This window comes from Rhinopithecus roxellana, chromosome 13 (genome assembly GCF_007565055.1).
Source record: "Rhinopithecus roxellana isolate Shanxi Qingling chromosome 13, ASM756505v1, whole genome shotgun sequence".
NCBI lineage: Eukaryota > Metazoa > Chordata > Mammalia > Primates > Cercopithecidae > Rhinopithecus > Rhinopithecus roxellana.
This window is the reverse complement of record NC_044561.1, coordinates 123,512,038-123,527,322: the sequence shown is the minus strand read 5'-3', so window position 1 is coordinate 123,527,322 and position 15,285 is coordinate 123,512,038. Positions and strand designations below refer to the sequence as shown.

General features: G+C 53.6%; 1 protein-coding gene across 1 annotated transcript; it reads right to left on the bottom strand.

Moving 5' to 3' along the window:
- Positions 1 to 3,890: 3,890 nt before the first annotated feature.
- On the bottom strand, positions 3,891 to 9,630 carry SNAI1 (snail family transcriptional repressor 1). The gene is made up of 3 exons (XM_010383846.2): positions 9,446 to 9,630; positions 8,241 to 8,768; positions 3,891 to 4,922 (listed from the first exon to the last, which is right to left on the bottom strand). The coding sequence occupies exons 1-3, from the start codon at positions 9,525 to 9,527 to the stop codon at positions 4,738 to 4,740; spliced, it is 795 nt and encodes a 264-aa protein (XP_010382148.1). The 5' UTR covers positions 9,528 to 9,630; the 3' UTR covers positions 3,891 to 4,737.
- Positions 9,631 to 15,285: the final 5,655 nt, after the last annotated feature.

The window sequence follows — 15,285 nt, the reverse complement described above, 5'->3', positions numbered from 1 at the left end:
TAAAAAAGTCAGGACAAGTGAATGCAGTGTGTGATCCTTGCATTGCATCCTGGTCATTTCTCCCCCAACTACACCCCACAAAATGCTGTGAAAGACATCACTAGGACACATGCAGAAATGTGATCATGACTATGGATTACAGAGTAGCATTGCACCAATGTTAAATTTCCTAATTTTGATCATGAAACTATGGGAGAATGTCCTTATCCTTAGGAAACATAGCTTAAATATTTAGCAGTGAAGGGGCATTGTGTCTATAACTTACTCTCATGTGGTTCAGGCCGGGCGTGGTGGCTCACACCTGTAATCCCAGCACTTTGGGAGGCTGAGGTGGGCGGATCACTTGAGACCATAAGTTCGAGATCAGCCTGGCCAACATGGTGAAATCCCGTCTCTACTAAAAACACAAAAATTAGCGGGCATGGTGGCGCATGCCTGTAATTCCAGCCACTCGGGAGGCTGAGGCACAAGAATCGCTTGAACCCAGGAGGCGGAGGTTGCAGTGAGCCGAGGTTGCGCCATTGCACTCCAGCCCGGGCGACAGAGTGAGATTCCATCTGGAAAAAAAAAAAAAAAATCAAATGGTTCAGAACTAAATAATGTGTGTATGTCTAGGGAGAGAGGCAAGATGTATACATGAGAAAATGTTAACATATTGAAGAATCTGAATGAATGATTCCAGTTTACTGTTTCTTGCAATTTCTGTCAGGTTGCAATTATTTCAAAGTAAAACGTCTTAAAAATCTTTAAAAGATGGCTCCTTTCCTCCCTGCCTCCAGTCTTTATCCACCCTAGTCCCACCTCCTGCAACCCCCTAGGGAACCACTTTTGTTAGTATATTGTCCTAACTTCCAGAGTCTCCGTATGCAAATACAAACAAGAATGAGCCACGTGTTGGTGATTTTCACCCCTCTTCTGCCCACGGAAGGGAGCACATCTGCCGGTGATTTCATTTTCATTTAGTGATTTGGGGTTTGCTCTGGATCAGAATATAGAGGCTCTCCCCATTCTTTTTTCAGCTTCATAGTATCTACCCCTACTAGATCCAACATCCCCTTGGTGGTGCGCTCCACCAAGCCCGGCTTTTTTTGTTGTTGTTGAGACAGAGTCTTACTCTGTAGCCCAGGCTGGAGTGCAGTGGCACGATCTCAGCTTACTGCAACCTCTGCCTCTTGAGTTCAAGCGATTCTTGTGCTCAGCCTCTCAAGTAGTTGGGATTACAGGTGTGATACCACACCCAGCTAATTTTTGTATTTTTAGTAGAGACGGGGTTTCGCCATGTTGGCCAGGCTGGTCTCGAACTCCTGGCCTCAAGTGATCTGCCCCACCTTGGCCTCCCAAAGTGCTGGGATTACAGGCGTAAGCCACCTTGCCTGGTCAATTTTTAAATTTTTTTGTAGAGACGATGTCTCACTGCATTGTCCAGGCTGGCTTTGGACTCCTGGGCTCCAGCGATCCTCACCCTTCAGCCTCTAAATAGCTGGGACTACACACATGTGAACCACCATGCCCAGCTTCCCCAGATAATACTACTAAATAACTCTCACCCACTAGGGCTCAGGTGCTGCGCCATGGGCTGGGTGGCCACAACTGCCACAAGTTTCTTAAATACAGGCTTCATCTCCAAGGCCACCAACACCCTGAGCCAGGCCACCATCCTCCCTCCCACTCCTCCCTCCCTCCCCTCTGGCCCTTTATTTTTTTTTTTGAGACAAGGTCTCGTTCTGTGGCCCAGGCTAGAGTGCAGTGGCGCAATCTCAGCTCACTGCAACCTCAGCCTCCTGACTTCAAGCGATTCTCTTGCCTCAGCTTCCCAGGTAGCTGGGACTACAGGCATATGCCAGCACACCTGGCTAATTTTTGTATTTTAGTAGAGACGTGTTTTTGCCATGTTAGCCAGGCTGGTCTCGAACTCGTAGCCTCAGGTGAGGCCTGTCTCGGCCTCCCAAATTGCTGGGATTACAGGCATGAGCCAGGGTGTCTGGCCCCCTCTGGCTTTCTCATGGTCTCCCTGCCTTTGTCTTTCTTCTGCTGGACCCCTGAGATCCACTCTTCCCAGCAGCCAGGGAGATCTTCGAAGGAAAGGTACAGCAGGCCTCAGCACCAGCCTGCTTTAGAGCCCCAGTGGCTGCCCTAGGGGCTTAGACAAAATTCCCACCTGCTTAGCACCACAAGTTCTGCAGAGCTGGGCCCATTCTCCTCTCCTACCCTGTCTTCCCAAGCCCTCCGCCATCCTGGTCTTTCTCATGGGGGCAGCACATTCCAGCAGGCTTGCTATTCCCTCCCCCGGATCCTCCCCTGCCGGCATCTTTCTCCTTCTTCAGGTCCAGGCTGGAATTCACTTCTTTCAGGGCTCTCACCGCCTTGGCCTGGGGAGCCCCACCCCGTTGTTCTGTAGTGCCTGGCACTCTTTCATTCTGTCCTGGCACCATCACTGTAGAAAAGCGGCTTGTTTATTTAATCGCTTGTTTGTTTTCTCTCTCCCCAACCAGAACATACGTCCCATGAGCGTAGGGATGGCCTGTCTTGTTCACGGCTGTAACCCCAGGGCCTGGAACAGAGCCTGGCACACATGGTGCCCTCAAAACCCCTGAATGAATGCCTCTGTACAGTCTCCGAGAGGAAGGCACTACTGTCACCCCGTTTTATAGAGGCAGAAACTGGGGCCCTCAGAGGGAGAGAGCCTTGCTCCAAGTGCCCTGAGAGTCAGGGGCGTGAGCCCAGCTTACCTAACTCCCAGGATGACCTGAGGGCCGGGCTTGATGACCTCAGGCAAGCCCACCTCTGTGCCTCATTTTCCGGAGGCCCGACCCCCAGGGATTATGTGAAGTCATGAAATCATTCACTCAGAGTCAGCACCTACTGTGGGTGGATGGAGACGACCTAGAAGGACCCGCAGGGACCCAGGACACAGTAGGCCTTCAGCTCATGGATGCCCAATCCCCATCCCCCCAACTCCCTAACTTCCCTTCAGGGAGGCAGGCCACAATTTGGCGATTGTTAGAGAAAGTTTTTTTTTTCTTTTGGGAGGAAAGCTGCAAGTCATTAAGGGCTGCTCCCGGCCTGCGGGTCACCATTTCCTGTTTAGAAGAAAGAATCATCTCTCCTTTGGAACATGACGCTCCCCCCACCCCCAGCCTGACTCCGGGGCTCCGAAGTTCTGGGACGCCTCAGCTCCTCGCAGGAAACTGGCACCTCCAGCACCTTTTGTGTTCAAAAAGGACACTCATTTTCTCCTGGCCCCAGGAGGCCCCCAGTGGTGAGGTCACCACCATTGGCCCGGCTGGCGGGGAGTGAATTACCCTAGCCCAGGACGCAAGCTGACCGTCCCGCAGTCCTCGGAGCAGGAAGCTGAGTGACCCCTACCCTTTGGCCTGGCTTCTCACCCTCCTGGCTCCAGCCAGCCAATTTCCTTGCATCAAAGGCCATTTGGTACCCAGCAGCAAGACGGAGGTGTGGGACTGACAAGGAGGCCCGAGGGGGCCGGGAGCCCTTGGAAACAGGAAGGACATCCTCTGTCTCCTTGGTCACATTCCACTCGCATCTGGGGGAAGCGGCCCCGAAAGACCTGCAGTGCTGGGGCAGAGATTTGCAGCCTGCCTAGTTGGTAAGACCCAGGAAGCCAGCTTTGTACCCCGTGGGCCAAATTAGTTTCCAAATTCAAGAATGAGAAAGTAAACAAGAGCCAGTGTACAGTGAAGAGCTCGTATAGATGCTGCTGGCTCACCCAAACACCAGCAGACAGAACACCCAGGACTCCAAAGCCCTGCGATGTTTCCAAGGACAACATTTAAGGCTGCGTCAGAAATATCTAAGCTTCAGGAATTCCTGTCTCCTCCTCCCTTACCAAAGACCTTTTAAAATACCCACTCCTCTATTACACCAGACTCTTTTTAATATATAAATTAACTGCTTTATTGAATATCAATAAACTGTACATATAACTATACAAAACGTTTCCTTGATACAAAATGTTTGAAATATAAATACCAGTGTACCTTTAAAAATGTAAACATCTTCCTCCCAGGCCCACCTGTCGGGCCCCCAAAATAGTTCTGGGAGACACATCGGTCAGACCAGAGCACCCCACTTGGGCCCCCGACAAGTGACAGCCATTACTCACAGTCCCTTTTGAGACACTGTTAAATTGCCCGGGAAACAGGTGCCACCCCGCCAAACAGAAGGCTGAAATAGCTGCCCGGGCTTGGGGCATCTCAGACTCTAGTCTGCCACCGCCTCCGCAGGGCCCAGGGCTGCACCTGGGGGTGGATTATTGCATAGTTAGTCACACCTCGTGGAGGGTGGCCTGAGGGTTCCTTGTGGGGATGTGTGTGTGAGGGGAGTGGGGTCCCCTGAGTGGGGTGGGAGCTTCCCAGTGAGTCTGTCAGCCTTTGTCCCGTAGCTCAAAGCAGCTGTATCCAAACAGCTCTGGATACAAAAACCCACGCAGAAAGGCCAGCTCAGGAATCCCCCGGGGGCTGGGGCTGCCAGCTGCCCTCTCTCCACAGAAAAGGCCACGGGAAGTCCTCCTCCAGAGCCCACTGAGGGACCCAGGCAGAGGAAACAGAACCAGAAAATGGTCTTCAAGGTCCTGTGGGGCTGATGCAGCCAGAAGTGGGGCACTCAGGAGGGAATTCCATGGCAGTGAGAAGGACGTGGGGTCAGTCCTTCCTGCTGGATTGGGGGAAGGCTGTCGGGCAGGGGGCAGGTATGGAGAGGAAGAGGGAGCCTCAAGGGTCAGCGGGGACATCCTGAGCAGCCAGACTCTTGGTGCTTGTGGAGCAGGGACATTCGGGAGAAGGTCCGAGCACACGCCTGGCATTGGTACTTCTTGACATCCGAGTGGGTCTGGAGGTGAGCCCGCAGGTTGGAGCGGTCAGCGAAGGCGCGACTGCAGTGGGGACAGGAGAAGGGCTTCTCGCCTGGGGAGAGAATGCCAGAAAGGCCGAGTGAGCCGTGGGACAACAGATGGTAGTGATGGGAATCCCTCCCCGCATACCCTAAACCCTGAAAGAATCCCACAATCCCAGGAAAGCCAGGCCTCAAACACGCAGCCAGGGTCCAAAGGCCGGGACCTGACAGAGCTCTGCTGCTTCCCACTGTGCAACTCTGGGCAAGTTGTCTGGCTTCTCTGAGTCCTCCATTTTTCCACCTGTAAAATGGAGCTATCCATCCCCTACTCATAGGGGTTGGTGACAGAAGGTAGGGCACAGTACTCATCCACATCCCATAGAGACGTGCGAAGTGGTCAGCGATGACCGAACATCTTTACTGATTCGTCCTACTGTCACTTGTCCGGGGCCAAAGCCAGAGTCAGCCTTAAGAGGCCTCCCCACCCCCACCTCCAAGCTGGTTAGGCCACTCCTGGGGCCCGGCCAGCAGCCAGCTTTCCTCACTACCCCACCTCCCATGCTGTAATCCCAAATCTCCTTGTCTGTTCTCCAATCAGGCTGAGTCCCATAAGGGCAGGGGCCTTCTTTGAGTCCATTCTAAGCCCCAGCCCAGGGCCTGGGCCCCTTTCTAACACCGAAGAGGCTACAGAAACCTGTGCCTCTGACACACCATCTGCCTGGCCAAGGCTGTGTCGGAAAAAGTCTTGCATATGGAGCTGGGTACCCAGTAAGTCCTCAATAAGCCCTTAGAGAATAATTAAGTCTGCTTTAAAAATTAAAAAGGCCTCAGAGGAGTCTGCCTCTCACTCATGCCTTGTAATAATCCCTGCTCCAACCAAAAGGCTACAGTTCCAAAAACACCAATAATGCTGTTTTGTTTTTTTCTGGGGGATGCAGCATTTTCCACATCAAAGGTCATAACAGTAACTCATTCAACAAAAATCTATTGAAGCCGGGTGTGGTGGCTCACGCCTGTAATCCCATCACTCTGGGAGGCCGAGTGAGGCAGGAGGATTGCTTGAAGCCAGGAGTTTGAGACAAGCCTAGGCAATAAAGCAAGACCCTGTCTATAATTTTTTAAAAAATCTATTGATGTCCTACTATGTGCTAGACACTACTCTATAATACTGAATAGTTTCTTTAAAAAATATGCAATTCTCCAATCCCCTCACGCCCAGTCTGACATGACCGCAAGGCCAGGGCCTGCCTGTGAAATCCCAGCGCTGGATGGAATTTAAGAGCTGAGAGTGAATTCATTCCATCACCTCTGGGTGCCTAGGGTGCTACACTGAGTTACCAGGGTAGGAGGGAGTCCAGAGAATGATTCCAATGAGACCCATGCATTCAATAGGGACTTATGGAGCACCTGAGAGCTGGACTCACTCTCATAGGGCAGAAATGGAAACTCGCCACTCCAAAGGGTGGGGGACATAGAGGACTGGGGGAGGGGTGCCTGAGCACTACTCCACTCTGCCATTACTCAGCAGCCTCCCCATGCCAGGCCTGAAGGGTTTGCTGATTGCATTCTAAGTCTTCATGTGAATGAGAAGGGTAAGTTCACCCTTGTGAACTAAGGGCTGACTCTGGAGATCTGGAAAAGGGGCTGGAGTCCATTTGTAAGACTGGGGTTACAATGGCACCTGCGCTCCCTTTCCAGGGCTGTTGGTGAAGTCCCCAGCACTACCTCCTGCACAGTAAGGGCTCTAAGTGTGATGAGACACAAATCCAAGCAACAGGGGAAGGAGACATTCTAGGACGTGATGGGCTGGGGGCGGGGGCTGCGCGCATATGCAGGGGGCACAGACCCCCACTCCTCAGATCCCTCACCCCCCAGACGCCTTCATGGTACTCCTGGCAAGTGTGAAATCGGCACCAGGCCGGCGGGGACAAAGGGCGCCGAGGGGGGCACTGTATATGTGATACCCCCGGATTAAAGAGGCCTGCCACGCAGTGCACCAGCAGCTGCGACTGGAACAGGTGCTGGGCACCCCTGCCCCATGCACCTGCTCCATCCCTCCCAGCCCCCACCTACTGGGCCCACCATTAAGGCACACAATGGGAGTCAATGAGGACCGCAATGATACTTTTCAAGGGGATTTCTGTGCCTCAGCCATGCCTTTACATTAAAATAATGTCCGGACGGGAGGCTAGAGAGGCAGGCAGGAGAGCAGCATCCTGAGGGGTCAAATCTCCCACAATAGAGCCCTGTGAGCTGGGCAGGCACGGGGAGGCCAGCAGTTGGACCTTTACATGTTAAAATCAGGGCTACTGGTGCAGGAAGGAAAAGAAATGGGTAGCCTTAGTCGAATAAGATGCCAATAAAGCCCGTGAAATGCCAGTCCTCCCAGTTACCTCACTGACCCTCACCGCTCAGAGGTCAGGCGCCGGGCCAAGAATGGTAGAACCTGGCCAGCTTGAACCCTGTGAAATCTTCTCCCTCAACTGTCACTCTCCAAAGAACAGCTCCAGGCACAGTGGCTACCACCGTTCAAGTTCTAAAAAGTTCTACCTTTTCTCCATGTCCAGAAAGTTTTCTACATATTTAGTAAATTTTCGAAAGACGTGATTGTGTTTTCTGCCCCAAAATTGCTGTTTCCTGGTCTGTGTGCTAGGACTGTGTGGGGGTGGGGAAGCCGACCTGAGAACTATTCGGGTATAATAAAATTACTCTAAAGTGATAAGCCACCTTTACAGCCACTCTCTAAAACATATGCCATCATAATTCTCCCCTGAGTCTCAGAGAGGTTAAGTTGCTTGCCCAAAGTCACACAGCAGGGGAGCAGAGCAAATGTCAAGGAACCATTTTTGTGACAGTTTAGCAGGTACCCGGCACTTTGCCAGGTGATTCCCATATGCATTCCTGCATTTAGCCTGTACAGAAACCCCACAAGCTGTTCTCATGCCCATCTGAAAGATAGAGAAAATGAGGCTCACAGAAGTGAAACATCAGCCTAAGCTTTGAGAAAGTTCTCAAAGGATTCAGAGCCAGGTGGGGGGTCTGACAACATCCTGTCTGGCTAGGGAGGGGGCGGACCAGGAAAGGGTGGGGCTGGGTGGGTGGCCCCCACAGCAAGGTGTTGGTTGCACCTTTCCGATATCCAGCTCCAACCCATTTGGCTGAGAAACAAGCTGCAGGGATTGGGAAGGTGTCTGCTTTGCCCATCTGCTTAGCTGATAAAGGAACGTTTCTGCCAAACATTTCCAGAGAGTCAGGCCCCTGAACTTGAGCTAGAAGTTAGGAGACTTGGGGCCTCAGTGTCCACAACTTTGCGAATGAGAACAGCAAGTCCAGATTCACAAAAGCTGCCACAGAAAGCAACGGTGGGGAGTGCCTGGAGGGGCACTTACCAGTGTGGGTCCGGACATGGCCTTGTAGCAGCCAGGGCCTGGAGAAGGCCTTCCCGCAGGTTCCGCAGACGCAGGGCAGCGTGTGGCTTCGGATGTGCATCTTGAGAGCACCCAGGCTGAGGTATTCCTTGTTGCAGTATTTGCAGTTGAAGGCCTTTCGAGACTGGAGATCCTTGGCCTCAGAGAGCTGGGCCAGCTGCTTGGGCACTTGGCCCAAGCCTGGGAAGGCAGCATAGGCCTCAGTCTCCAAGGAAGAGGCTGAAGTAGAGGAGAAGGACGAAGTAGCCGGTGAGGGTGGGCTGGGAGGCTGGGAGCCTTTCCCACTGTCCTCATCCGACAGGGAGGTCAGCTCTGCCACCCTGGGACTCTCCTGGGGCCGAAGGGAGGCCCAGGCAATTGGCTGGGCTTGGGGTGCCAGGACAGAGTCCCAGATGAGCATTGGCAGCGAGGCGGTGGGGTTGAGGATCTCTGGAGGTGGGATGGCTGCCAGCAGGTGGGCCTGGTCGTACGGCTGCTGGAAGGTAAACTCTGAGGGAGAAAAAGCAGAGTCAGGCGTTAATTAAATCATTCTCAATCAACAAACATGAGCCCACCGCTGGCCAGGGGCTGGGTGGGGCTGATTTTCAACACATACTTAGATCAAAAAAATGATCCACAGGACAGACCAGGTTCCTGCCCTCCTCGCCCAGGTCACCCGATCTGAGTCTCTCACAGGTAGGACCCCCAGTTGAAGGGGGTCATTTCCAGATCTCCCTCTCCTAAGTCCCAAGTCCCCAGCCTGAGGCCAGAACCCCATCACCCCAGCCCTGGAGCCACCACCCTGCCCCAATCCCCCTCCTCACACACATCTCGTCTCCCCACCCCTTCCCTCAACCCTCTGGACTCCGGACTCTCCCCAGCAGCGTCCAGAGGGCCTTCCTGACACAGGCCTCCTCTCCCACTCTCGCGGAGCTCCTCCGCCTCTCGCCTGCTACAAAGGCCACCCAAGCGCAAGACCCCTGCTCTCTACACAGCACTCCCCCAACCACCCAGACCGATCCCCGGGACTGGGGACCCACCTGCCCGGTTTCCCGAACCCGCAATGCTCCACAAAACACCCTGTGACTCGATCCTGGCTCAGACAGGCCGCCTCCCTCAGGTGGCCCCCACGCAGCCTTCGCCTGTCTCCCTCAAACCTCCTGGAGCTCAGCACCCCTCCAACACACCTGGATTAGAGTCCTGCAGCTCGCTGTAGTTAGGCTTCCGATTGGGGTCGGAGGGCTTCCTGACGAGGAAAGAGCGCGGCATGGTGGCCGAGGCACTGGGCGGGGGGGGGGGGGGGGTCGCCGAGTCGCGCAGGAGTAGCGCAGAGATACCACTCACAAGGCCGGTCCGCGGCGCAATGAGCGCAGCCGCGCCGCCAACTCTCTTAAATACTCCAAGCTGCCGGGAGGGGAGGGGCCTCATCTGCCACGCCCCTTTGTCACCTCCGCGCCAATCGGAGGCCCCTCTCCGCCGAAGGCCACTCCCCGAGCAGGTGCGCCGGGGGCTGGCCGGGCTCGAGCCGCGTGGCGCTGGGAGCTCGGGCGGGGGCTCCTCCGAGGCGGAGTTCGCGGGCGCAGCGCGGGTCGTCCCTGATGCTGGGACTGTCCGGGGCGGGACGTCGAGCGAAGCGAGGCCCCTGCGAGGTGGGACCCCGCCACGACGCCGCGCGCCCACCCGCTCAGCGCCCCGTGGTCAGAGCGCTTCTGACGCCCCCTGGCGCTGCGCGCTGGCCTGGACACCTGCCCTTCCGACGCCCGCCTCCGCCTCGGGCTTGGGAGGGGGCGGAAATTTCCTCCGCCCGGCTGGCGCCTGGAGAGCGTGGCATTGACGAGGGAAATGCACATTGCTGGGGAGGAAGCGAGGAAACGGACACCGCACGTGGCTCCTGGCGGCGTGAAATGCTACGACCTTTTTGCAAAGCAGCCTGGCCCAGCTAGCGAAGAGCGCCCGTTCCTTCCCTTAGCCAGTGTTTGCGGAGGGCCCAGCTGTACCTGGGGCAGGGCACAGCCCCGGACAGGACATTCAGGGCCTCTCCCGAAGGGTAGCTCCGGTCCAGTGGGGGAGACAGACGAAGTCAACAGACAATTACAATGCAAAGGGAAGTGTGCTTTGGCGGGGGTGAGACGGGACGCGGCGACTGTTAAGAGGCGGGTCACCTGACAGGGGGTCGGGGTGACTTCCCAGAGGAAGTGAAGAATTATCAAGGGAAAAGGCCCGAGGGAAGAAGTGGCAACTGCTTCAGAGTAACTCCTACAGAGCAGCTCCCAGGGATGGCGTGGGGTGGGCAGGCCCCGAGGGGTCAGATGTGCCGTGCCCCAGGGCCTCGTAGGAGTTTGGACTTTGCCTCAAAGGCACTGGGGAGCCACCGAAGGATTTTCAGCTGAGGAGGGACCTGGTTAGAGTTTCGTAGAAAAAGATCCTTGTAGGCCGGCGGGAGAAAGAAGGGATGGGCCGAGCGTGTCTCTTCAGCCCTGTGAAGATCCTCGATCCTGTGTCTAAAGGACTCTAACACGGCTCCGTAGGGGCCCTGACTGAATGCATGTGGGGTGGGCCCAGGTGAGGGGCAGCTGCACCCCCACCCCAGCTTCCCTGGGAGGCATACCAGGCCCCGGGGTAGCGCTGAAATAAACCTCACAGGTCTCATCGTTCTTGTTTGCACCTGTGAAGGAAGACTAGAAAAACCTATAAGCACCCCACACCACCGCCAGCAACAACATGAAGGGCAGAACTACTGTCTGTTTTGGTCACTTGGTGCCGGATGTAACAGCCGTGAACAAAATCGTCTTCCCCTGTTTCTAGCTGGAGAGTGGGGAGTAGGGTGGAGGACAGAGGCAGGAAGCAGTTATTAGGCGGAATACTCTCCTTCCCGTGTCAATTTAGCTCCAATCAGGATCCTCTGCTCGAAGCCAGAGTGAGGCCAGAGCACCCCCTCCTCTGCTCAAACCCTCCCATGCGCCTGTCTCAGAGTAAAAGCCAAAGTCCTTTCCTCGGCCAACTCGGCCCCGCTGCTCTGACCCCGGCTGACCTTGGCTTGAGCCTCTCTCCCTCCCCCATGAACAAGGATCCCTCCCCCACCCTTCCTTCTGTTCCTCCAACATCCCAGACCTTTCCCACCTTGGCACCTGCTGCTCCTCCTCTCCCCTACGTCTTTTGCTCCTAGATCTTCACACTGGCTTCCTTTCATTCTTTGTTTCAGCAGCAACTTTACCAACTGCTCAGCCTTGTTTAGTAAAGAGAGAAATGGCAATTTCAAGCCACAGTGAGCTGCCATTTCACGCCCATCAGAAGGACAACAAGGAAAAATTTGGTCACGATCAAGAGTTGATGAGGAGGTGAGAGCTGGCGAGAGTGTCTGTGGGCAGAGTCACTTTGGGAAAGTTTGGCATCAGCTAGCAACAGGTGACTCCTCTCCCTGTCTGTCCTCAAGCCAACTGCATCCCAGGGGCTGCAGTTGACAAGTCTGTCCTCAAACCAACTGCATCCCAGGGGTTCTCAGCTCTGGCAGCACATTAGATCCCCACAGGGAAGGATTAACACACCTAAGCCTCGGCCCACCCCACCCCCACCCCCACCCACATATTGATTTAATTAGTCTGGGTGGGGCCTCTGGCATCAGCATTTTAAAAACCTCCCCTGGGGATTATAATGAGCAACCAAGCAAGGTGAAGAACTGCTGTCCAGCCCAAACCCTCCCCCCAGAAAAAGGATATTCATTGCATCCTCTTTCCTAATAGCAAAAAAAGCAAAAGCAAAAACAAAACTGGATACAGCACAAATGTTTATAAACAGTAGACTGGATTAAGGAATCATGGTGCGGTCCTGTAATAGAATACTATGCAGCAATAAAAATGAACTACAACTCCATGCAGCAACAGGGATAAATCTCAAAAACACAATGTCCAGCAGAGGTCACAAACAAATGCATAGTTATTTGGATTTATATGAGGCTCTGAAGCAGGCAAATGAAACCCTATATTATTTAGGGATGTATGTGGGGGTTGTAGAATTAGAAAGAAAAGCAAGGAAGTTTTTTTTTGTTCTGTTTTTGAGACAGGGTCTTGCTCTGTCACCCACGCTGGAGTGCAGTGGCACGATCACAGCTCACTGCAGCATGGAACTCCCGGACTCAGCCTGCCAAAGTGCTGGGATTACAGAGGTGAGCCACTATGCTGGCTGCAAGGAAATGTTTGGTACAAAAATCTGAAGAGTGGCTGGTGAGGAGGGGAGGCAAGAACAAGCTGCGCATGAAGCTTCTAGAATTTTGGTAATGATCTGTTTCCTAGGCAGGGAGGGATCTTTATTGTTAGTCTTTCTGCTGTACATAGACTTTATTTTACCATATCTTCATGACATTCAATGTACCGAGACAATTTAAACACTTTTAGGTATGAATAATACATTTAACACAAAAAATATAAGTCACTTCCTCAGGGGAGCCTTCCCTGATCACCCTAGCCAAAGTAGGACCCACCCCTGCCCCAGCACCCACCTTCTGTTTTTTTTTTCCCCTTTTTTCACTGAGACGCACTACCATGCCTGGGTAATTTATTTTTTGTAGAGATGGGGTCCTGCTATGTTGCCCAGGCTGGTCTCAAACTCTGCGGCTCAATTGATCCTCCCACCTTAGCCTCCAAATTGGTGGGATTATAGGAGTGAGCCACCACGCCCAGCCCACCGTCATTGCCTTATTCTGTTTTCCTCAAAGCACACATTGGGGGCTCAGTCAAGTACTTGCAGGTAGCCACTGCCTGGGCCTCCCGCTTTCCACTTTCCTTCAGTGGTCGGGCACCTGCGCGGGGCATGGGGGTGGGAGGCAACGCAGAGGGGAGGGGCATTGCTCAGATCGGATCGAATTGTCCCCGCCGCCCCTTCCAGGCCGGCCCTCGTCCCGCTCCCTCCTGCAGGCGGCGGAGACCACGAGGTAAGAGGAGGCTTCGGGCCAGGCCTCTCGGCCGCGGATCAGCTCCCTTTGCAGGGGAAGGCGAGGTGACACTTTTGATACTGTGGTGTCAGGTCCTCCCGGAAATGGGGGACATCTGCGGCCCAGGTGGCCTCGGACCCCGCAGGGCCAGGCCCTCCCCAGCTCCCTGCACAAGGGGACTCGCCCCAGGCCCGGGGCGCGGTCCTCTGGCGCCCTCTGCTGGCCAACGCGCCTCCCTGCAATCGTCGCGGGGTGCAGGGGGCACGTGCCTTTCACGGAGATGAAGGCTGATACGACTGCCGGGGGGCAATCTGGGAATACCTAGTGTGCCCACGAAAGGCTTCTGGAAGGAGGATACATTTGAATAGACGCCTCCATTTTCTGCAGGTGCCAATCTCCCACTAGAAGTAAAACCAATAGCTAAATAATGTGATTTACAATTACCCAACTAAAAGAAGAGTCTCCCTCCATTCCAGACCTCCTTTTCCCTCTTTTTTTTTTTTTTTTTTTTTTTTTTTGAGACGGAGTCTCGCTCTGTCGCCCGGGCTAGAGTGCAGTGGCCGGATCTCAGCTCACTGCAAGCTCCGCCTCCCGGGTTTACGCCATTCTCCTGCCTCAGCCTCCCTAGTAGCTGGGACTACAGGCGCCCGCCACCTCGCCCGGCTAGTTTTTTGTATTTTTTAGTAGAGACGGGGTTTCACAGTGTTAGCCAGGATGGTCTCAATCTCCTGACCTCGTGATCCGCCCGTCTCGGCCTCCCAAAGTGCTGGGATTACAGGCTTGAGCCACCGCGCCCGGCCGCAACCTTTTTTTTTTTTTAAACCAGTGTGTTGTATGACCTTCCGGGGATGGCCTATGTATATATTAATATGTGCAGGGGCAGTGTGTGGTGCCTCACACCTGTAATCCCAGTGCTTTGGGAGGCCAAGGTAGGAGGATCACTTGAGCCCAGAAGTTTGAGACAAGCCTGGGCAACGTAGGAAGACCCTGTCTCAAAACAAAACAAACAAACAAACAAAAGCAGGCAGGTTACCTGCCTGTCGTCCCAGCTACTCGGGAGGCTGAGGTGGGAGGATCGCTTGAGCCCGGGAGGTAGAGGCGGCCGTGAGCCAAGAAAGCACCACTGCACTCCAGCCTGGGCAACAAAGTGAGATCCTGTATTTTAAAAATATATAGCCAGGCGTGGTGGCGGGCGCCTGTAGTCCCAGATACTCGGGAGGCTGAGGCAGGAGAATGGCGGGAACCCGGGAGGTGGAGCTTGCAACGAGCCAAGATCGCTGCACTCCAGCCTGGGCGACAGAGCGAGACTCTGTCTCAACAACAACAACAAAAATTAATTAAAATAAAATAAAATAAATATATATGTACAACCCTTTATGTATTACAGATAGGAACCTCCACACTAACTTACACCTTGCTATAATAACATTTTTTTTCTTTTGAATCGTCATTACATGGGTAATGCTATAACAATATTCATTGTTTTGAAAATCATTCCATATCATTACACGCAGCTCCCTTAATTTTCTGCAGGGGTGCAGACTATTCATTGTATGGATTATACCACAATCACAATTTACCTAATGAGAAGACTCATGATGGGCATTTAGGTTAGACTGCAATGTATTGGCTACTACCAATAATGTGGCAATTTCAATGAATGCCCTCTACACACACCATTGCGCTCCAGATCAAATGGTATGTTATATAAAATGTTGATACATTTGTCTAAATGTCATCCAAAAAGATTAAACTGAATTATACTCCCACTAGCAGGGAGTTGAGGGCCCCTTTTCAAAAGTTGCCCAACACAGAGTATTGTCTTTTTGTTTTTCTTTCTTGAGACAGGGTCTCGCTATGTTGCCCAGGCTGGAGTGCAGTGGCATGATAATAACTCACTGCAGCCTCCATCTCCTGGGCTAAAGTGATTCTCCTACCTCAGCCTCCTGAGCAGCTAGGACTACAGGCCTACAGGCATGACCCACCACACCTGACCCTGTCTATTTTTTATATTTTGAGACAGTCTCACTCTGTCACCCAGGCTGGAGTGCCATGGCACAATTCCTGCTAACTGCAACCACCGCCTCCTAGGCTCAAGTG